Consider the following 24,816-nt stretch of genomic DNA (forward strand, 5'->3'; position numbering starts at 1 on the left):
ATAGGTCCATGTCATATTGTATTCAAGTTATATTCCATCGTTGTTTTTTGGATGAAAGGAATAATTTGCCCTTATACATATCCATGTTTACAATCATTGCTTCCCATTCATTCCCTCCGTCCTGCCTTCTTCAATCCCTAGGCCTAGTCCTAATAAGTCTGTGAAATCACAATGTGTCTAGTCTCGCAAATGGACGATGTCCCTTTAACCGCATTTCTTGTTTTCCGCATGGAAGCAATTATCTGCTCCTATGTACCCCCCATCTTCTCATCACAGGTTCTCTTACTATCCGTCCCTTCCTGCCCTCTTCCTTTCCCTTCACCTCCCTTTTCTCTCCCTCTTTCCTTCTCTCCTTTTTTCTCTCCCTTTGATTCCTGTCTTCAAAAAAGTCCATGATAGATCTATATCTAACCAATAAACAATATCCATCGAGTTGTATTTCTTGTTTTTCACGTAGATGGAATGGTCTGCACTCAGACATCTTCGTCTTGTAATTAATAGAATGAATGGGAGATCTTTATTGCACGTTTATGCTCTGATGAGCTACAATAATCATATACACTCGGGTCATGGTGAAAAACACAAGTATAGTTACAGTGATAACAAAACGTGATATCTAACTACATCTTAAGACATCTTAAGACTAATCAATACTATGTACAGGTTCAATAATTCCTCTTTCTTATCCCTCCCTTTCTGTCTCCATCCTTCCCTAGTCTAGAAAGGTTTGTGAAATCTTGTGCCAATGAATGATATCCCTCAAGCTTGTTTTTCATTTTCGTATGGAAGAAATTGTCTGTATTCAGATCAGAGATTTCTATCTCGAGACATCCTCTTTCTTGTCTCTCATTCCCTTCCTTCCTTTTTTCTTTCCTTCATCTTACGACTCCCGTAACGTACCTCCCCCCCCCCTCCTCCCTCGCTCGTCGCCGTACATACCTGATCCATGTACAGCCATCAGCAGCAGTCCCAGTGCCATTACGGGCAGCTGTAGTCTGGCTGCCCCCGCCATGTTGTCTCCTGTCTGGCCCTGTGAGCACAAAACAGAAACATAGGTTGTCTCACTCTCACCACTTATGTAGGGCTGCGAGAGCGTACACGACTTATTTGAACCCTCAGGTGGCTAGGGCAAGGGACCGTTCAGAAAGTCCAATGTCTCATTCTGAATGGTATTTAGGGAGATGCACATTTCATGACCTTGACATATGTGTTAACGGTTAGAATGTTAGGCCCAGAACCCAGAAGTCCTTGATTCGAATCTCCTGGCATGCCACCGATGTTGTGGCTTTTGGAAAGGCACTTGGTTAAAACGATTTTTCTCACTCTGCCCAGGTATAAAAATGAGTACCTAGGTTGGGGAAAATACGGTGGACTAGACACCGTGGACAATAACTCACTGTCCCTACGGCTTCCAAAAGGCTATGAGACTACCTTTACCATCGGACATCACTGAAACTAATACTTGAAACTCAAAAAATCTTCATCATATCAAACGTAAATGAATATACACAATACAAACGTTACTAAAGCAACTGAATATGTTTTCTAAACGGTCAGATTTTTCAGGTAGCATCCACTATCTTTCAACGTCTTGCTGCTTGCAATACTTGTCTAGTTGTTCGAGGAACTTTTGCACTATATATCATATTACCTGGATGTCTATATACCTAAATATACATAGTTACCGGTGTGGAGCTTCTACCTGAGAATATATCTTAAGGCATATACTCTCGCATGAGACCTGTTGATTAGGTAGCGTGCGTAGTCCAGTGGTTAGCGATCTTGCCTCTGGAACTAGAAGCCCCGGGTTCGCTCACCCGACATGCACGCTACCGGAAAGGGTCGCAGTCCTTAGGACGAGACGTTAAGCCGTGGTCCACTGTTCATTGTACTTGTCGAAAAGAGCTAGGGGAATTTCCCTGTACAATGAACCTGTAAATACTGTACATAGCGACTGTCTTCTCTGTCACGACCAGTGGAAGATAGGCTCATCTGTTCATTGGGTTCATTTGAGCTAAACTGGTTCGAAATCACTTTCCTTTCCGTAATCAAACTGATTCATGCTAATCTGATAACACTGATTTATGTGAAGACTCAGTTGACGATTCCCTTTTGAGAAGATTACCCGGAAGTGACACAGACAGTAGAGTCTATTCCAAGTCACCAAGAGGGTTGTTATTGTCATAATTTACAAATGTTTCCAATCTATTGTAATTGTTTGTGTGAGAGATTTTATACTTAAGAAATATTTTGAATGTGATTTCAGCTTTATAGAAGTTCTCCGGTTTTCTAAAACTTAAGAAATGTTCATCATGTGGAATATGGTATTTCTAACAGTTTCTAAATAATGGTCACAGCATTCTACTATTATTTACAATTCTTTACAATTTCTTACCATTTTCTAGACGCATATTTATTATTTCCAGAAGCATTCTCCCCGAGAGTAAATGTTTTTGTGTTATAGGTTTCCAATAATCAACGCACGACCATCCGATATGATGAAAACTATATATGTGCCGGTAAATTATTGGTACTGGGTTTCTTTGGAAATAATTCCGTACCACGAATATTCGATCTTTATTCATAACTCCCTACCTCCCAGAAACATCATGGCCCTAAGCTAGTATGAGGCATGCGCATTTGAAGGAATATGTATATTGCTGGCGCTATTGAAACATGAAAAAATAACTAGATATTTTCGCCATGTGCTTAGTTCAGAACTAAATGTGTCACTCGTAGAAACCCAAACAATCGAAATAGAAATGTTAAGCCTTGTCTTGCGGGACCCTTATTCATAGGGGTTACACATCTTAAAATATCTTGCCAGGTTGAATTTTTTGTTTCAATCATTGCACTGTAGCTGCGGATTGCAACATACAAGCTTTGCTTTCATTCATTCATATGAATGATATAGCTTTAGTCATATTCATGACATATTTGTACGTTTGACCAGACTAATCACGGAACGGGAAGGCAGGTAGAAGGTTCGGTTGAAGGCAGATCCGAGCTGACGGCGTCAGGACAGGACCTCCGCCGAGATGGCGACCGCCGCACTACGGGCCATACTGCCGCTACTACTGCTGCTAGCGCTGTTCTCGGGTAAGTTTACGGATTAGATTTTCCACAGGAACATTTCGCTTGGTGGTTATCATATTGATTACAACTCACCGTAGTAATTTTGTATTTTTCAGATCATCCAACCATTCTTATGGGTTTTATTGCGCAGACGTTCTATGTAGTTGATGCTATTCTGATTTATTTAGTATACAACAAATAACGGCATTTTTACGCAAAAGGGCCACTCATTTTAGTCACTTCATGAAAAAAGAAAGTCTATCATTAGCGACGAAAAATCCATCCACCGTTGTATCGACCTGAAAGCGTCAACATTTTTACTTATTCGAAAAAAAGGTATTCTTAGTTTTTTTTCATCTTAATAAGATCTTAGAGACGGTATCAGTGAAAAGTTACATTCGATGCCATACAGTCGCAGCTCTAAGTTTCAATATAGCATGTACATTTTCCAGATACAAAATTGGTATTGTTTCCATGCATATGCATTTATGCCTGACAATCATTTGGCTGAAAAAAAATTAAAAACGACGGTAGAAAAGTCTATTTCTCGTCGGACAGCTATCCCGATTTCCGGAAAGCATCTGATTTTTGTTCTTATTTTGACATAAGGTTGAAATCTGTGTCTTGCAGCAATCTTTATTCCTCCTGGGACTAAAAGTCCGCCATTTTAAGTCTTCAAAATCGTTCATGTGACGTCATTTTCAGACAATTAACTGGTGACGTCACGACCAATAGAATCGTTCCAACTCAGTAGCCATACACATACATAATAATGAACTGTTACAACCTAATGTTTTGGTATTAGAAAAGGAAAAAGTATTTTGTACATTTTGTTACTGGGTTCATATTCAGACCAAGGACACAATGCTAGTGTAAGATAAACTTTGATAAGAGGTTCCCATTATATCAAAACTTCTTCACCGTGTACATTCTAGAAGGAGGTAACCCTTATTGTGTACAAATAGGTACGGGGGTTGGGAGGTAGTCAATGCGAGGTCACAAAGGTTACAGAAAATACTAGAAGAGTTGTTGAAGCATAATGAGTGAGCCATCGTGCATTTGTTTGCAGATGTCACTTTATTTCGACCAACATTTGCAAACTGGACAATAAGTTGCTGCCATTCCATGACCAAGTTTTAATGGCGTTGCCAATAAAACCTTTCATACAACTATGCCCCCTTTAGAAAACTGATTCTGTCTAATTCTTCCAATCCAGTCCTCGGGACCGATGCTGCAAAGAAGATCTGGGTGAAGAACACCAACTGGATGAACTCTGCCAACTGGGACCGAGGCTCGCTGCCCTGCAGCAAACAGGTTGTGACCTTCCAGGAAAAGGTAGGTGTCGTAAAATCACAAGCTATTGCAGACCTGTCGTAAAATCATGTTGATCTCTTTGTTTGTTCTAAGCCTGGGGCTATTGACAGAATGATTTACCCAAAGTTGGAATATATGCACTCTTGACAGGATGACCATGTCAATAACAAACAATTATGCACTATTGACAGGATATAACACTGTGAACAGTGCATACCGGGTAGGCACCATTGACAGGATCATCCTGTCAATAATAGATTTTCCCCAATAATGACAGCATCATGCTGCCAATAGGTACTTCCTTGTTCTAACATCTAACATAAGTCCGGTGTTGCGAAAACTTTTGAAATGCTCCCCATTGTTATGAGCAAGGTTACAGCGATTTTTGTTTTCGTCGTATGTGGTTTTGAAAAGCAAATTGCATAATCATTTTGTTTTGAAGGACAACATATTCATAAAGAACAATGTCACGCAGAGCTGATTATTCCATTACAGCCAAAACAAAACGAGATTACTTCTTTCATAGATCTAATCATGCCCCCCTCCCATGAGAAGTATATTGTTCCATGTCTGGTCCCTGATCCGGTTCTGCTCGAGACCAAGGACAGCATGCCTCCTAGATACATGACGTAAAATTTGATATATAGTGATAGCTTTCAATGATACACAATAGATGAGTACCCGAAGGTATACTTGTCCTATTCTATGAAGCCATTACAGCGATTTCCGAGAATTGCAGTAAAAGATATTGGTTTTGGGCCAACTAAGGAATGTGATTCTAGTCCATAACCTAATATAAGTACGTTCTGTTACTTTCGTTATTATGAAACAGGAAGCAATGGTCGGTGTTTTGGTGACTAGGAATGTGATTCTAGTCCATAAACTAATATAGGAACGTTCTTTTCGTTTTGATAAAAAAAGGTAGCAATGGCCGGTGAGCCGCCATGTGCCTTTGGTTCTGATCGTACTGTTCCTGGCAAACTATCCGAATGTGGTCGAAGTCAGAAAACTCCCAATCTTCCATTGCAATGGGCAGGTCAATAATAACAAAATGACAATAATATTCAGTACCCCCCCCCCCCAAAGCCCCCTATAAAAAGGAAAACTCCGGACGCCTGATTTGAAGGCTACTGTTGTGGTGGCTTCCCACTATGCTTTAGTGAGAGCCCATCTGAGCCGCATCCTATGTACACCACTAAAAGTCACATAGTCGCGAATTATTTGGTTTGTTTCTAAATTCAACAAAATCACAAGTGGGAAAACATGAAAAATCGCTTTAACTTTTCGAGTAGAAATCGTGTTCTGAGATAGCCCCCATGCAACACTTCCCAATACGACGCACGTCTTTTCACACACGGCTTAAGTAACTCCCGTACACTGTATACCCTTAAATTCTTCGTTCAACCAAGACTAACATCAAAAGACTGACATATTCTCGTACCGGCTATGTTGTAATTTCGTGAGAAACCGGCAGAAAAGAATCTGGTTAAGTCCTACGCGCACGGAAGAGCATATAACCAATGTGTAAACAAATAATGATTGTAATTATGAAAACCTACCTGTACTATTTTCTTGGCGGGACCAACGAAGAAAAACAGAGCAAGACGCAGTTTCGAGTTGTTGGTAGTGAGATTGCGGGAAAGCCAATGGGGGTTTTAAGAACACCATGAAGTTGTTTATAGGCTCGCATGGTGTTGAGGGCTCCGAAGGGGTTATACAGTACTCTGTTTTACAACTGTAATGAATTATTAAGTCGTCCTATTTAGTATTCAGATACAGTCATTTCTAAAATTGCACGAGCGATTTTTAGAATTTGACAACGGGAATGTTTTCCATCCATTACAATTATTTCGTACACTTTACCTGGCAAAACAGAAATAAAGCGCTGTCTATTTTCAGCAAGCTGTGTATGTGTGCGTCATTTGCCCAAACGACCATAATAAATCACCGTGCAAAAATATCTATTGAACAGAATGTTTCATAAATTTGACCAAGCAGATTGAAGGCATTTGCAGACCGACCACAAGTAACAAGAGAGCTCTTTATAGTCCGTCTTTACATACAAAATCTTCTTTTGAATTGACGAAACAAAATATTACAGCCGGGGGTGAATTTATGATCAGGTTATTAAACATTCCTATAAATCTAGCACAATATCAGTAATCTAACCTCTCTTTTCCTCTGCATCTGTGACCTCCTACCTAGACTGGCATATTTTTCGAGTCCGGTTGGGACATATTGACTTCCTAAAGCTTGCACAGTTTTATGTCAATGTTCCATATTTACATTCTTTTCTGCTACGGGGAGTTTCCAAGGAACCTTGTGTGACACGGCACAGACGTCCTTAAACCTCCTCTAGCAGGCAAGGTCACCACCCTCCAATTACAACCAAGAACGTTCTCTTCTTAACGGCCGATTAAGTTCATTATGTTTACGTTTTCAAAACAATGTTGCCTGTTTTTACAAAGATTGTTTTGAGCATGAGCAGGCCGTGCCGTCGTGGTCACACACACTTGAAGGGGACGCTAGAATCTATAGCTTTTGTGCTCTCTGTGTACGTACCGTATGACAAATACACACATACGTCACAGACTACGCAAGAACAGACACATGCGGACAGCCATGTTGGTCTCTTCTTTCATCACTAGTTTGGGAAAGAAACATTGAGTCTGATTTTGTGAATACAGGGCTTATAATTGTCACAGAGGACGGCTAATTTGCTCAATGCCTATATGATGTGTGGATAATGTATCATGGCGTTTCATTTGTTAGCAAACTTTGTTTAAACAGGGTTCTGATTGGTGGTGGACTTAAGTAGATCCACAGCAAACACTCAGTCATACTGTGCACACTTAGTTACAGGTGGGCCATGGGGCCCTCCTTTTCACCCGTCAATCAAACCGGTGTTTGTCCGTAAATGCTTGTACAACACACGGGTATTTGTGTGACGTCTTACGCAAATGACGATGTTGTGTAACGTCGAACCAGAGGTTTAATCGCAAAACGTTTAATGATTCTTCTAGTGAGGTGGCCACATACCTGTGTATTGATGGCCAGTATCAAAATAATTCTTTTCAGTTATGTGTTAAGTAAATTCCGCCACTTTAGATACCTGAATAGTAGAGAGAAATTTATATTTCTTGCAGCCTTTGATAGACCAACTCTAACTAATCACACAGCCTCCTGCATTTATACAATTACCAAGAAGCGAGAGGAAGTCGAAAATACTAGAGTATGCTAGATGTTTATATACAGTAATACTCGTGAATATGTATATATTTGTTAACATGTGACCTGTGCTTAGCCCAGTGCGGCAAACATGTACAATAAAGGTCTTCGCAGTGTCTGTCGACCCTATTGTTCTAGACACTCAGAAAAATACTATCAAAATGTTTTGTTTCAATATCGGAGTGCTATATTTGAGACTGAATATGAAGATTGATTCCATCGGTCCTTGGGGGCAAATTACTTAGAATTTGCATCCAAGATTTAGTTCATTATTATCATCAATCTTATAACATCGACCCAAATATGACAAACTATTTTAGGTCAGACACAGGGAGAGTTTTTGCCTGAGTGTCATTCTGTTTAGTTCCAGACTCCACCTTCACCGAGAATCGGTCCATCCCTGTACAAATCCAAAAGAAGCCACACGGCACACAGAAGGTAGAGTCTGGAACTAAACAGGATGACACTCAGGCTAGGAGAGTTTGTCATGTCGACCGAAAGCCACTTTGTTTTGTGTTTGGCAGTTTCTTATCTGTCATGTCCGAATGGTTGAGAGAGTCATGGACATTTTACATAACGACAAGCTGCATTCAGTGGAGACATGGTCAACTGCGCATTCGCGTTCGGGTGGAGAGATATCTTGTAACAGAAGCACGGACCGTAATTTCACAAGAGAGTTTAACCTGCTTTGTCACAGCTGATTTCGCTGCTTAATGAGATCGGTCAGCCGGTGTTTTCTGGCAATACCAGACGGCACAAGTACTGAGAAAAGACCGTACTATAACACATAAGCAGTAACAGGTTTAGAGACTTAATAGTCCAGATGTAGGACATGTAAACCTTCGTAATGCGATTAAAGTACTCGGGTAATTTTACCGTAAGACAACATTGAAGTCTGAAAAGGACTGTTTTGAAACGGCCCTTTGATCTCTTAAATCCCCCCCTCCATTGGCGATTAGAGAAAGTGACATGGAATTAGTAAAACTAAAGCAGTGACAGATATGTAAAGATATTTAGACAAATGCATCATATGCAAAGAATCTTTATTTTCTCAGAGGCTTGTTTTAGCAATGCATGAAAATTGCTACATTTTCACCGGTTTTTTGAAGGTAACACCACTGTTTCATTGTCGACAAAAAACGTTTTGTCAATTTGCTGTGCGCGTGATACCGTGAATTTTGTTACCATAAGCTATTCATATGGCTTTTTACGGGACGGACTTCGGTCACAGTTTTGGATTTCAATCCCGGCATTACGTAAGGATTAATCGAAGGTACCTCACGAAGTTTAATTGCTTTCATTGATAACTGTTCAAACCTTTCCTGTAGATCTAATCTGTCATCTGATAACTATACGTTCTTCACTCAGTCCCACACATAGTTCATTATCATCTTATAAGTTTATTACATGTCTTAATTGATCAACAAAGGTGTTAAATATCATGTATCCATCTTACTATTCCTCTTATGATTCGAAGCCACGATGATATAAAGATCAATTACAGATAATAACTTGGCGGTTTCAAACTTAAGAAATTGCGTTGAAAGGAAAGTTGTAAGTCCAAAAAAAAAGTTCCATGTCAATCCACGGGGGTGTCCCTGTGATGTAGTGGTCTGCGCTTCTGTTACTTACCACATCTGGTTCTGATTAATTGGAACCAGAAGGCCCGAGTTCAACTCCCGGGTAGGACACCTCTGGACAAGAGGCGCATTGAGTCATACCAAAGACTTTATAGAAATGGTACATACTTATGAAACAGTACGGAAGTTAAACACACTCCACTGCCAGTGGACTAGCCCCCTGCTGCAGTGATTGCACCACAGTGTGGCCCAGGGCTATGAAACGGGAATGGGGACCGCCCTATACACCTTATGGTGTGGGAGGATTTTAACTTTAACTAATGTCAATCCACATACTTTCAAAACAATGCATAGACAGGTAGCCAACAGAGAACGTCACATCGTGTCAAGAAAGAAATATAATACCAAAGGGATGTCGTACGCGTCTTTGTAGTAACTTGCTTCACTGACATGTCTAAGTAGGTTATATTTATCTATAGACAATTCTTATTGAAGCACAGAAGAATTCCGAGTGACCGACAAAAATCACAAAACACCTCATGTTTTCTCCACAATCATGGTCTATTGACTAAGTACAGTACTCGCATTTGTTCCACCTTACCTTCAAGACCAAGAGAAACGATTTCTTTCAATCAATCAATAATAGCCTTGACTGTCGTATAAAAGCCGAGCACTTATGTCGATATTTTTGTGCCAACTCAAAAACAACATTAGCAGTGGGTTCATGAAGGTTTGACTTCCGGGCAATAAGAAACAGTTACGGTAACAGTTACCCAAGCAACTGGATAAAATTTGGAAACGGTCAGACGTTTCAGACAGGATCCGCTGTCCTTCGTCAGTGTAATAGGGTGGGGATCAGAAGTGTTTCTTAACAAGGCTATTCACACCGTGAAAGAGCGCTGCAATGTAATATGTTCACCTGGTGCACAGGTAAATAGAGAAGCCGACTCACCTGAGACAAGTTGTGCGCACAGGTGAACTGTAGAAACGACAAGGCGATCTCGCTCTAATCAGTAATTCGTCCCGATGGTTCACACTTCGGTCATCTTCGGCAGAAAGATCGCGGAACGAAGACGTACTCGTAACTCTTCCGGAGACACGCTTTCTTGAAGTCGCAGCCGTACCTGTTGTAGTGAGATCCGACACCTCTCAAAGGGGACCGACCATTTGTGTTTGTTTTGTTACGGGTTGGGGCACACTGTTCATACATTAGAGACTCGAAAACGTTTGTGTTAAACTTTTGTGGAAGCACCGTTCCAGAGTGAAGACATGAAATAAAACACTTGCATACAGATATTTCTTTTCTAGTATTGAAGTACAAAGTTCAGACAAAAAATATTGTCTACGCAAGATAGATGGGATGTTTTGAAAGGTTCCCCCCTGTTCGCAGAGTGACAAAGACACAAACGGAGTGTCCCGGGCCTGTTGAATACATGTTGGCAGGCCGGGTTGATACAGGACCGTGTGTCTACGGTCACGCGTCACTGCCAGGCCCTGTCTGTTACGTCACACCCAGGACTCGGTGTTATAAAAGGACCTCCCCCCAGGATTGAACGTCGCTCATAGCCTCTAACGGGCTCAAATGTCGCTGGAAAGAAAGTAGACATTGGCCAACTTGACGCTGGAAAAAATTAGACATTGGCGAAATTGACAGATAACTTGCCAGAGGCGATAGCCGTTCGGAGAGTATAGTTTGCGACCAAGGGATACAATACTCCCCGGTTAGCCTCTACCAGGCTCCACAGGTCGCTGGAAAAATCGTATACATTGGCCAGACAGACGGATAATATGCCACAGAAGTTAGTCCGCTATAGAAGTTACAGTTTTCGACCTCTAGATGGCCAATGGTCCCTCTCGCCGTAGCCGACTCCCTTAGCATACTATTCTCTCTATTTGGCCAATTTCGTATTTTCCAGCCATCCGCGAAGCCTGGTAGGGGCTACTCCCAGGCCGGCTAACTTCTGTGGCATTTAAGTTCGCGTGGTTTTTATTTCGTGGTAGGGAGAAAATGGAGTGTTCGCGGTGGTTTTGAGTTCGCGTTTGAAACAGTAATAGTGTTACAGTTATAGGTGGGCTACAAGTTTCGCGGTGGTTTTAATTTCGCGCTGAAACTTCACCGCGAAAACCGCGAACATAAAACCACCGCGAACATTTTTGCATTTACAGTAACTGCTGTAACCATATTCCACTGTGTTGTGTCCCTAAGATCTGATCGGAGACGAAAACATCATCATCACGAATGACTACATATGTATAACCATATTCCACTGTGTTGTGTCCCTAAGATCTGATCGGAGATGAGTACATCATCATCACGAATGACTACATATGTATAACCATGTTTTACTTTGTTTTGTCCCTACAGCCCAACCCGTACGCAGTGTTCGTGCAAAATGACGTCAGCGTAGGAGAACTGGTGAGTACACGGGCGGAAAAGTAGAACAACTATATGTGTTCTTGGCTCTTGGACTTTATTTGAATCGACAATTAGCTATTTACTACATCTATTCTCCCTGTGATCCTTGTAATATATTGATACAATAAAAGTCACACTGATACAAAAGAAAAACAACAATCATACGTACGATGAATTACATAACGTTACATCACCATAATACAGAAATAAAAGGAAATCCAGTTCATTCAATTACATACTGTCCTGTTGTGTCGCGAAGCATTCCATAGATGTGACATGCGATAGACGAAGCTTAGTGTGACACGGAAACGGATTCATTTTTATGAATTCCGACAAAACTGTTTGGCATTTGCGGTGCTTTGTGACGTCGTGCTGGTGTAATGGTTAGGATGTTTGCCCCCAGAACCTAGAGGCCCTAGGTTCAAATCCCCCGGCCCTGACATGCCATAGATGTCGTGCCCAGGTGTGAAAATGGCTACCTGATTTCGGTTGAGGAGGTAAAAGGCAGTGGAAGAAAAGGGTTGGGCTCCGCCTTCCAATGCCGTTAGTGCCCTAGACGTAGCAACTCACTGCCCCAAGGGCCTCCAAAAGACTATGGGAGTACGTACCTACCTTTACCTTTTACTTAAGCCACCCTCTCACTGGACCCGCGGCACGCTGGCGGCGTCGCTGCGTCCTAAACTGGATTTTTGTTACCCTTGACTTTATATTGGGAATATAATTCAAAACGTACAAGTATAACCAAAAAGACAGCAAAACACACAAAGCTTTAAAAAATTCGTTTTTTGTCGATGAAATTCGTTGAGTGCATTGTCAATTCGATCGGCCGCAGCGACGCCGCCAGCGTGCCGCGGGTCCAATGAGTGGGGGCTTTAGACGTTTGTTCAATCTTTCATTCATTTTCCCTCCCAGGTGCTCCCCATGAACGGAGAGATCGTGTTCGCGGATGACCTGAAGATCAACTTCGGTTCTTTCATCAACGAGCCCAACTGCATGGCTGGAGGTAAGGATGGAAAGGCAGCAAAAGTTAATTTGTTTTAATATCTTTTTATCCCCAGATGCATTCCCAATGGGCGATCCCAAGCGATCCTCAAGCATGATTTAGGCTCGACGACGCCTCATCCTAAATTGTCTGCGAACGGATAAATGCACGGTCCTGCGAACATCATTCGGCATGGCAATAAGAAACGGTGTTGCAAGATAAACTATTCCAAGAATCGAAAGGATGCTGGGGAATCGTTTGGGATGTAACAGACGGCTTAAATCATGCAATGTTATTCATTTGGTTGTTGTTGCTGTGTGTGTGTGTGTGTGTGTGTGTGTGTGTGTGTGTGTGTGTATATATATATATATATATGTGTGTGTGTGTGTGTGTATGTGTGTATGTGTGTCTGCGTGTGCGTGTGTCTGCGTGTGCGTGTGCGTATGCGTGTGTGTGTGTGTGTGTGTGTGTGTGTGTGTGTGTGTGTGTGTGTGTGTGTGCGTGAATGCGCGCGATGTTTGCATGTGGGACTAGAAGGGTTGCAAAGCAGTACGGGCAAAGGCGTGAAGTCTGCTATCCCTGATCTATCTCTGACCGCCCCGTCCTCCATGTTCCCACAGAGAACAGGTTCGTGGGTGGAGACCCGGGAGACTGGCTCGACCCGCACAACTGGCGCGTGGAGGATGACGGGAACGTGGTGGAGCCGATGTCACCCGACGGTGAGTTGCGAGGGGGGTGGGGGGTGGCAGGTGTCAATGTGATTCTCAGGAGAAAGGGGCTGCTTAGTATGCAATACAGAAATGTACTAATCATGTTCTACATATCGACCTATCCACCCGCCCATTTTACATTACTCACTTTGATACTCTCGCTCACTCATTCACTCACTCATTCACTCACTCATTCCCTCACTCACTCATTCACTCACTCACCCACTCACTCACTCACCCATTCACTCACTCACTCACTCATCCACTCACTCATTCCCTCACTCACTCATTCACTCACTCACTCACTCACTCATTCACTCACTCACTCATCCACTCACTCACTCACCCATTCACTCACTCACTTATTCATTCAGTCTCACTCGCTAGCTCCAGAGCTCCCTCATTCTCACCTTTGCATCTATCCATCCATTCACCAGCCACCTCATGAATGGGTGTCAATTTCAAGCAGTGGAAAATTCAGAAAGTAGAAAGTTAATCCGATAACTAGAGACGTGCATGTACTTCCCGAGTCAGTATCCTCCTTTAGTCAATGTAAATGCAAAATCTTCACCCTGCGCTCTGACATTTCCCGTCTGACCCCCCAGACGCATCCTCCCCGACCAGAGCCGCTGACGACACTTCCGGGTTCCCCGTGCTCCATGCCGAGGTCGTGCCCTGCACCTACGACACCGTCATCTTTCCCGAGGTGAGGTTTATATATACGTACAAATGTACTAGTATTCGTGCACATTGCGCTTAGCTTGGACATGACTTGATGTCACAACTTTTAGAATAGATACTTCGTTTTTATGTTAACGTTGTGTAACGTTATCTATCTTTTTGTCTTTTTTTGTTTTCAAAAATGTTTCAAATCTGCTTCTGGAAGAGTAGTAGTCAAAGGACACAATACGGGAGAGACGAAAGCAACCACGCGTGTGTGTGTGTATGTGTGTATGTGTGTGTGTGTGTGTGTGTGTGTGTGTGTGTGTGTGTGTGTGTGTGTATGTGCGTGTGTGTGTGTGTGTGTGTATGTGCGTGTGTGTACGTGTGTGTGTGCGTGAGTGTGTGTGTTTCCAGATTTGGTAGTCAGCATAACTCAAGAACCTCTGGATGGATTACAATGATATTTGGTCTGTGGGTAAGTCGGAACACGAAGGTCAAGGTCGAATTTTACCCTCTGGTATGTGCCCTTGGCACTACAGCAGAACACCGTTTTTTATCATTTGTTATGGACGGTGCTACGGTTTTGATTCTTTTGTGGTCGATATCTTGTTTATACTGATTTCGAATGTGTCTCCCAGAACGCCACGTACCTGGTGAGCCTGGACCACAGCAAGCAGGTCAAACACATGGAGTTCACCGGAAAGGTAGGACGAGTGTTGGAGAGTTTGTTTGTTTATTTAGGATCACCTTTAGCAATTACATTAGTACATTATTGATATTTATCTTACTGGAGTCCTTATACAAATGTAACGTTTTATACATTGTACATGAAAATTACAATTACACGAGCAACACCTGTAATCACTTGATAATATGTGTAATATTGAAATTATAAGTAACTAGTAAGATATCGTGTCGTCTTTAGTCTTCTCATAAATAAATAAAAACTCTTTGGAAGTAGGGAACGTTAAGATGATAAGTTGAAGCACAAAGGCGAATTTAGACGACAATCGCATGCCGTTTTCGTGTCGTCAGTTTTCAAATGAAACCGCTCCGGAATAGGATGTCCGAGCTTCAACGTTTTACGTCAGTCCATCTGGCGGAGTTTCCATGTAAGACATCACGAAATCGCCGGCGAATGCACCCGGATACACGGCGACATGCCGACCTGCGTGCCGATTACCGGCGCTACGGACGTCCCTTGCTCGCACGTACATGTTGCCCGACTGGTGTGGGTCCACATCACGAAATCGCAGGCGAATGCACCCAGACACACGGCGACATGCCGACCTGCGTGCCGATTACCGGCACTACGAACGTCCCATGCTCGCACGTAAATGTTTCCCGACTTGTGTGGGTCGACTTCTTCTTCGGCGCAGACGGAGCTCTCTTCCGCCTAAGTCGAATTTGGCACCCGGTGGTAGAGGAGGTCACTATTCTAAGACGAGAGAAGGAATAGGCAGCGCTACTCTAAGGCTTGTGGTATAAGTGGTACATGGTGGTATAGGTGGTTTTCATACTTAGACGAGTGAAGGAATAGGCATCGCTACTCTAAGGCTTGTGGTATAAGTGGTACAAGGTGGTATAGGTGGTTTTTATCATATACCACCGTGTACCACTTATGACTTGTGGTATAAGTGGTACACGGTGGTATAGGTGGTTTTCATACTGAGACGAGTGAAGGAATAGACAGCGCTACTCTAAGGCTTGTGGTATAAGTGGTACACGGTGGTATAGGTGGTTTTCATCATATACCACCGTGTACCACTTATGGCTTGTGGTATAAGTGGTACACGGTGGTATAGGTGGTTTTCATACTACGACGAGTGAAGGAATAGGCAGCGCTACTCTAAGGTTTGTGGTATAAGTGGTACACGGTGGTATAGGTGGTTTTCATACTGAGATGAGTGACGGTATAAGCATCGCTACTCTAAGGCTTGTGGTATAAATGGTACACGGTGGTATAGGTGGTTTTCATCATATACCACCGTGTACCACTTATGGCTTGTGGTATAAGTGGTACACGGTGGTATAGGTGTTTCATACTTAGACGAGTGAAGGAATAGGCAGCGCTACTCTAAGGCTCGTGGTATAAGTGGTACACGGTGGCATAGGTGGTTTTCATCATATACCACCGTGTACCACTTATGGCTTGTGGTATAAGTGGTACACGGTGGTATAGGATGAAAACCACCTATTCCACCGTGTACCACTTATACCACAAGCCTTAGAGTAGCGCTGCCTATTCCTTCACTCGTCGTAGTATGAAAACCACCTATACCACCGTGTACCACTTATACCACAAGCCATAAGTGGTACACGGTGGTATATGATGAAAAAAAACCTATACCACCGTGTACCACTTATACCACAAGCCTTAGAGTAGCGCTGCTTATTCCTTCACTCGTCTAAGTATGAAAACCACCTATACCACCGTGTACCACTTATACCACAAGCCTTAGAGTAGCGCTGCTTATTCCTTCGCTCGACTCAGTATGAAAACCACCTATACCACCGTGTACCACATATACCACAAGCCTTAGAGTAGCGCTGCCTATTCCTTCACTCGTCTAAGTATGAAAACCACCTATACCACCGTGTACCACTTATACCACAAGCCTTAGAATAGCGCTGCCTATTCCTTCACTCGTCTCAGTATGAAAACCACCTATACCACCGTGTACCACTTATACCACAAGCCTTAGAGTAGCGCTGCCTATTCCTTTGCTCGTCTCAGTATGAAAACCACCTATACCACCTGGTGCCAAATTAGACCCAGGCGGAAGATAGCTCCGTCTGCCCCGTAGAAGGATTGGCCACCTATACGGTGCCTTGGGCCTCACAAGAGCGCTGCCCATTCCTTAGCTCGTCTCAGTATTAAAACCACCTATACCACCGTATACCACTTATACCACAAGCCTTAGAGTAGCGCTGCCTATTCCTTCGCTCGTCCCAGTATGAAAACCACCTATACCACCGTGTACCACTTATACCACAAGCCTTAGAGTAGTGCTGCTTTTTCCTTTGCTCGTCTCTGTATGAAAACCACCTATACCACCGGGTGCCAAATTAGACCCAGGCGGAAGATAGCTCCGTCTGCCCCGTAGAAGGATTGGCCACCTATACGGTGCCTTGGGCCTCACAAGAGCGCTGCCCATTCCTTAGCTCGTCTCAGTATGAAAACCACCTATACCACCGTGTACCACTCATACCACAAGCCGTCTGGGTGCATTCGCCTGCGTTTCGGTGATGTGGACTCACACAAGTCGGGTAACATTTACGTGCGAGCAAGGGACGTTCGTAGCGCCGGTAATCGGCACGCAGGTCGGCATGTCGCCGTGTGTCTGGGTGCATTCGCCTGCGATTTCGTGATGTGGACCCACACAAGGGACGTCCGTAGCGCCGGTAATCGGCACGCAGGTCGGCATGTCGCCGTGTATCCGGGTGCATTCGCCGGCGATTTCGTGATGTCTTACATGGAAACTCCGCCGTCCATCTCACCCAACCAAACAAGAAGTGAATCTATTTATGGGGATGAAAACATAGAACTACATTGAAATTAAATGTTCAGGACTTGAAATGACAAACAATTTCAGAACGAGTCTATAGCCCTTTCTGTCGTTATGATTTCACAAACTGGGGACAAATGCAAAATGTTGAGTTCAGCCTTCTCTCTCTTTGTCATAAAAAGTCGCAGAAAAGAATCATCAGGTATCTAGTACCAGACGAACCGGTTTCTTCTTTTTCTCCTTCTTTTGTTTTCAAAATAAGGTCTACAAGCGGACCCCAGACTTCCGCAAGTTCTTGGAGTCGGAGAACGGCAAGATGCAGTTCAAGCTCGGACCGTCAGGGGACATCGCTGTGCTGGGACAGGATTGCAAGGACTTGTCTGGCTGTTACTGCGGTAACGAGGAAGTAAGTGAACTTTTTCAGGTTCAAAAGATGAACACTATTTTTCTTTTCCTGCTAAAATATTAAGACTTAGGTAACGTTAACAGCCTTGTATAGGGTTACATGTGGGAAGAGAAAACCCGCTCGACAACCTTGTACTTACTAGCATCACTTTAATTTGTAGTACAGTATACATGTATCCCACATCTAACCCTAGCGCATGTAGCCTGGGTGTCATCGTAATTACTTTACAGAGGCTTCTACACCAACGCCCACCCATCCTTACCACGGAACTTTTGTTTTAACAGTTCAACAAACTGTTCGTAATAATCTAACTCTCCATTTTAGGCGCAAATTTGATTCTCCTTTGTATAGTTTAGTTTTTGGCGAAGCGTGAGGAGCAAGCCTACTAAACTATAAGTATAGCGTTTGCCAGAATTCTTCGAATTCCACAGTCAAGTCAGTCCGCGCAGGGAATAGCTGTTGCAAATAATATTCTTGGTGATATTAATAAACAGCAACGCGGACACCTTCACCATGGTAATAATTCTTTTTTGGTACTGCCTTACTTTTTCAAATTTAATCCCACCCAGCACATGGACAAGATCTGTGACCTCTACGGAGACAACTGTCCTCACGTGACCTGCAGCGATCCCATCACCCCCCGCGGCAGCTGCTGCCCCATGTGCGGTGGGTTGCTCTAGCTTTACCTGTCTATGTGTCTGCTGCACGTAATTGTAGTCGTCAAATATTGTATTCGAACAGATTTGGTGAGTACAGTCAAACCTAGTCGGGCAACCACCTGGGACAGGCAACCACCTCCAGTCACAAATCACGAGCCCCATTAAAACAGTCCCGTCATTTTTTTTAAAATAGCTAAACCCCACCTTGTCCTGAGCAACGACATGTCCTCAGCAACCATTTTTCCTCAGTCCCTTGAGTGGTTTCTGAATCCAGGTTTGATTGTACAACAAAACTCAGAATTCACATTGCCACCTACTAACATGTAAAACGGTGACATAATTTATCATGACTGCACTATAACAGTTCCGGGTTCCGGTCAAAATTGTTGAATGGAAAATTTTCGGAGTGAGCGACGAGAGAAACCGTCTTCGGGAGCATTTGAGCGAAAACATGTACCGCGGCGGTTACCCAACATAAATACCGTAGCCTAAAGCCCGTGGGGTAACACAAATCCAGCTTAGGACGCAGCGACGCCGCCAGCGTGCCGCGGGTCCTGTGGGAGGGGGGCTTTACTAACATCCACCTCATACACATCCACAGGCTCAGTCCTCTTGCTGAAGTATGACGACACCTTTGACATCATGGCGTTCCAGGATCGTCTTGTCGAGGACTTCATGCCCAAGGTAACATTACCCTTGACTTCAGCTTTTCTTTCAAGTCTCGTCCATCTTGCAAGTAGCTTCAAATACTCGATGTGAGTGGTCAAGCCTTATCTTGAAAGGGTAATAGTCACCTGTTATATCAATTCTTCCACAAAACGTTCACGTGGGAAATCTTGATAAAACATGTACTTTGTAGTTTTAACTTGTTGTGTTGAGTTTTGTGTTTGGAGTGATAGAGGACCACCCATTCTAACCATTCATTAATTAATGTTGGTCATGCCCCATGGATATACTGTTAGAACTGTTTCAATGTGGCTTCTGACTAGAAGTGGTTAGCTGCTCCAGTTGATTAGCCGGTCAGGTTTGACTGCAATCTGTTCCTGTCCCGGTAGGAGCGTGAGTACAAGGGGCGTGTGAAGGGCCGAGTGAGTAAGCTGGGGCCGCCGGACGGTCAGGTGCAGCTGGTGCTGGTGGACGACGTGCCCGGCGCAAGCAGCGGCATGGCGGCCGTGGAAGTCGGGAAGCACGTCGCCTCCGTCATCGAGAAAGGTAAAAAAAAGCTAGCCTCCATAGCAGGCTCTGAACCGGCCTTTTGGGGGGGCTAAATAATACACCTTTTGCAGCCAGCCCGTAACCATCAGCCACCCCCGTAACAATTTTACCGGCAAAATGGTTACGGGGGTGGCTGATGGTTACGGGCTGGCTGCAAAAGGTGTATTATTTAGCCCCCCCAAAAGGCCGGTTCAGAGCCTGCTATGGAGGCTAAAAAAAGCAGAGAAACGCGTATTTCACCTGACTGCGGCACGTTCACGTCCGTGGGTGCTGGATAGGGCAATGGGTAGCTGTAGGGCATGCAACCACGGAGAGGAAATAGGGATGGAAGGGCTAACAGCTAGTCCGGTAACCGTTCCTTTTATCCCTTTCTGTTTCCTCTTCTCCAGACATGGGCCCGTTCCCGACCTACGGCGTGACCGAACTCACCATAGAGAACTCCAATGTCGGCCACGTCGCCCAAGTCGGTAAGTACAGAGGTGTTATCTACTTCGACCAGAACTCAACTCAATGGACCGCAATAGACAGCATTCTTGATTCTTGGGTCAATTACAATGGAAGAAATAATCTTAGGGACCTCCGCAATGACCAGGTGGTCCTAATACAGAGGTGGTCACTAGTACAGATGCTATATCTAAACAATAGCTGCCGTGCAATTCTAAATTGATACAGTTCCGCGATTCTGACACCGCCCGGTCGTCCTCTTGTTTCCGGTCTATACAGAGGCCACACAGTACTTAGGGTGAAGTACCATCATGGATTACTAGTCGGCGCTTCAGTGCCGCCAAAATTTCAACAAAAAGATTACTTCTCTGACATATATATTAACTAGTACTTACTGCCAACACGTAATGTTCACTCTTGCAAATTCCTTGTCAACTACTTACAATATTCCCCGAAATAAATTGCACTAAAACGTGAACCAGTCCGTATTTGCTAACGAATTCTTGATAAGATGTCCCTGTAGTAACAGCTTCAGAGTTGAGCTCCTGGTTGCAATCAGTTGTGAGACACTGTTTCGAATACGGGGAAGGACATCCTGGTTGGAACTGCACCGTCTTTAGGAAAGGACGTAACATGGGGGTCCCGCATTCGAGGAGATGCCTCTAGCACGTCACAGCAGCCTCGTTATTCAGATATGGGTACCTGGGGGTTGTAATTATGACATAATAAGGTAATTACCCCGGGGCAAAAAAAAGACCATCGTGGAAATGGTACAGACGAGAAGGCTGAGGTGGTTTGGACACGTCATAAGACGACCCCCTCAAACACTAGTGCACAAAGCCTACAGCCAGGAGTTCGCTACCCCCAGATCCCGGGGAAGACTACCAAAGTGATGGAAAGACCAAATTGTGAAGGACACGGGCTTAAACAGTCGGGAAGCAGAGGCTAGGGCAAGGGACAGGACTGCTTGGAGGATCCTTCTGGAAAGCAAGGGGCCAGTTTCTGGCCTGAGCACGGAAGGCAATTACTAAGCGTTTGGTGTTGTTCCAGCTGAAGGATCTGACGCGAACACCGTGCTGTACATCGCGGCTGGAGCCGGAGGCGGAGCGGTGTTCTTCGTCGCCATCCTGGTGTCCCTCGTCATCATCATGAAGAAGTAAGACTTTCTTCAATCTTTCTCACAAGCACAGCTCTGTCTTAGCCTCCTTATTATCTCCATGAAAAATAGTTATAGTGTTTGTGTGTGTGTGTGTGTGTGTGTCTATCTGTGTGATTGTTTGTGTTTCTGGACATTGTAGTCAGCATAACCCAAGACCCTTTGGATAGATTACGATGATATTTAGTATGTGGGTAGGTCTTGGGAAGACAAAGGTCAAGGTCGATTTTGGGGTCCTTGGTATGTGACCTTGGTAATGCAGCAGAATATCCGGTTTTTGTATCTTTTCACCTGGACTTGCTACATGTATGGTCTTGATTTTTTGTGGCAGATATATCGGTAGCTTGTGATGTAAGGAAGGAGTGGTATAGAGTTGGGCCCCCTAGCAGCTTGCTCTGAATGTGCAGGCGTTTTCTAAAATAAAATCTTCCAAGGAAAATAACTGAACAAAGGAACGACGGATTTTTCTCTCTGAAGCAGGATAATCCTTTAATTTCAAACACAACGGGAGAAGGAATGGCAAATTCCTTGACAAAGACTAGTGTTCTTCAGACGAAAAGTTCAACCTTCCCCTACAGTTCAATCCTTTTTCATGAAGACTAATCTAGCTCCAATCCATACTCTCCCCTAACCCAAGGTAAACTAACTAGGATGACACTCAGGTTAGATCAGTGTTTCTGCAGTAGGATAAAACTGTATGAAAAGGTTGGACTTACCAAAGTTTTCGACTGATACAACACCAGTCTTTGTTCATGCCTTTGTCATTCTGTTTCACGTTGTGTTGGAAATGACAGGGTAACCCTGTTTCACAATGAATAAGGAGACTCATGGTTCTAAGTACGTATGCGCAGCGAAATGCATTATGGGTTATATCTCATAGGCGAAGTGACCCTGAGACATAGATAAAACACTCCTGGATATTGCGAATAGGGGCGCGCAGTGACAGACGCTAGAGAAAAATGACGCCAGAGAAACTTGGTCTTTACTTCCCAGGTGTTGCGGCAGTGGTCCCGGTACAGCCGGTCGCCCCAGGGTTCCCTCCGTCATCCTTACCGCCTGGTGAATAATTTAAGTCTCAAAGCAGATGTTGGGAGGAAAAAACTAGCGTTTTTTAAGTGGCCCATAATATAATGGGAGGTCTTGCGTGTCAGAACAATTGGGCACACAGGTTTTTCCCTCCCAACATCTTCTTGGAGATTGAATAATTCAAAATCCGTTACACGGATTTGGCCACACAAAACCAACGTCATGTATGTGTAACGTCACATGTCATAGTAGTGAATTGGGATGTGCTCCCATGGAAAGACTAGCACTGATATGCAACAATGCTCACAGGTGACAAATTGCCATGCAGGAGGAAAAAAAATACTTCTAAGAGATAAAACTCTCAGACTACTGCAAAATGAGAGGACAAGATGATGTTTGCACTCATGTTGCAATAAGCACATAAATATGTAGGTTACAAAAAAGAAAGTTCATTTTGCTATGAATGTAAACTTGAGCATCTGATTAACATGTCCGGGTAACTTGCTTCTTACTCTTGAGTCTAAACTATCAACAACAGAACAGTGTAACTATTAGCCCCACCCTACATAAACTTTAACAGTTATCTGCAGTCATGTTTTAGTTAGCAGTGATGATTGTCGTTGTCCAGGCGCCGCGAGGAGTCGAAGGGCGGACAGAACGACAGCAGCGTGAGGAAGCCGCCGATGTCGGCGGGCGCAGGGCCCCCGGGAGCCGCCGGACAGGCTGGCGGGGCCGACGGGCCCAACGGGGCGGACAAGGGGGCAGACAAGGGCTTCGAGAACCCCGTGTACGACAACCCCATCAAGGTGCGACAACATTGTATCCACCCTTTCCACTTAATTACCTTTGCCAATAACGTTATGTTTTCGGTGCCTTTTACTAGAATTGTAACTTTATTCAATACATTTTATAAAGTCTAATTCTACACATGGTAGCTACCAGATTACATTTCGCAATGCTTCGTACTTATGTTGTGCCCTTGGGAAAGCCACTTTACACGACTTTCCCCACTTCACTCAGGTGTAAATGAGTACCTAGTTTCGGTTAGGGACGTCCCTCGGATAGGTTAACTAGAGGTCCCGTGTTTGACGAGAGCCCCACCTCAATCACGTTAAAGAACCCACCACACTCATCGAAAAGAGTAGGGGTCCTTCCCGGTGTGAGTGGTTCAAAACCTACAGTCCTATGGCCGCACATGGGGCAATTGTCGTATTGAGGTCACCTGCGCGCAGAATAGCAGCCGCTCCAGACCCTTGCGATTCAGCCCCGCCAATTGTGCGCTCCTCGCAATTCAGCCCCTGCGAAGAGAGAGTATCCGGCCTACCTAATATACTTATCCTTATTAAAGGACTAGTTATGCGCGCACGACATCTAGCATGTTACTCCGGTACTGCATAGTATCTATTCAAGGTAACAGGTACTCGAGCAACTGGATACATTTTGGATACGGTCAGACGTTTCAGGTAGCATCCACTACATTTCGTCATCAGGATCTGTTTGTAGTCCAAACAAATTGGATTGATATGTAGAGAAATTTTAGATAGTCCAATAGTAAACTAAATAAGACAAGCCAAAGACAAGCTTAAGGTTGGTTCTGATTAGTTAATCAGCTCCTGTTGTTTTGGGGACAGGTGCTAATGTTGTCTCACGGGGATGGGTCCCAGGTGCAGGAAAGTTCGACAAGTAGGCCTCCTTTCCTGTTGAGGGTGGGATCTAAACTTCATCGCCACTTATTGTTCTCTGTTCTCTCTCTAACCCTTCAGGACAACCCTCTGTACGCCGACATACCCGACGACCCGTGAGCAGGACTCCTGGGAATCAAGGATTCCGATTGGCCAATGAGGGAATCACGTGTTCTAACGATAGCCAATCATTTGCTTGCAAGCATTATGCTTGAAAGACGCTCTTGATTTTTTTTTCATTTAGAAAATGTAGTTGAAAGATTGTAATTCTTATGAAATTTAGTGGCATTATTGCAACAAAATGTTTTCTTATACGGAATATATATGTTAGAATTTGTTCTTGCAAAGAGAGTTGATGTTCTAACCTTAAAACAAGCTCAGAGAGAAATGGTTAACTGGATACACATTGTCTGTACATATGATTGAAAATGTAAAACTGGTCACACAATCGTAGGGCATGTGCAATATGGTACATGTAAAGTATTACTGTTGAATGAATGAATGAATGAATGAATGAATGAATGAATGAATGGAATTTTATTTACTTGTCTTGTGATTTCACGCCGCCCAGCCCATTTGGCTCATAAGACACCAACGTCGACAGAAAAACTGTTAATTTGGAATGAATGATCGAATGAATGAATGCCTGTGAAGTCAAACGACAATCCTTCTTGAAATAGATGGGAGTGTGAAGTAAAAAAATTCCACGTGGCCTAATTATTTTGTAGATGTTAATTAATGGAAACCGCTT

At 43.8% G+C, this 24,816-nt stretch overlaps 1 protein-coding gene across 1 annotated transcript; it reads left to right on the forward strand.

Moving 5' to 3' along the window:
• Nucleotides 1-2,751: 2,751 nt before the first annotated feature.
• Nucleotides 2,752-24,610, forward strand: LOC136429480 (protein amnionless-like). Its single transcript, XM_066419312.1, has 15 exons — nt 2,752-3,099; nt 4,292-4,410; nt 11,563-11,613; nt 12,526-12,616; nt 13,216-13,314; nt 13,911-14,011; nt 14,607-14,672; nt 17,740-17,883; nt 18,453-18,549; nt 19,144-19,226; nt 19,598-19,754; nt 20,147-20,224; nt 21,252-21,357; nt 23,012-23,189; nt 24,147-24,610. Exons 1-15 carry the CDS (start codon nt 3,039-3,041, stop codon nt 24,183-24,185), a joined length of 1,470 nt encoding a protein of 489 aa, XP_066275409.1. The 5' UTR covers nt 2,752-3,038; the 3' UTR covers nt 24,186-24,610.
• The last annotated feature ends 206 nt before the right edge of the window (nt 24,611-24,816 follow it).

This window comes from Branchiostoma lanceolatum, chromosome 3, assembly GCF_035083965.1.
Source record: "Branchiostoma lanceolatum isolate klBraLanc5 chromosome 3, klBraLanc5.hap2, whole genome shotgun sequence".
NCBI classification, from domain to species: Eukaryota; Metazoa; Chordata; class Leptocardii; order Amphioxiformes; family Branchiostomatidae; genus Branchiostoma; species Branchiostoma lanceolatum.

Coding starts and splice junctions, on each gene's coding strand:
- LOC136429480 (XM_066419312.1), top strand. CDS start 3,039: ATGGCGACCGCCGCACTACGGGCCATACTGCCGCTACTACTGCTGCTA. Junction 3,100..4,291: donor GCTGCTAGCGCTGTTCTCGG/GTAAGTTTACGG, acceptor CTTCCAATCCAG/TCCTCGGGACCGATGCTGCA. Junction 14,012..14,606: donor ACACCGTCATCTTTCCCGAG/GTGAGGTTTATA, acceptor TGTGTCTCCCAG/AACGCCACGTACCTGGTGAG.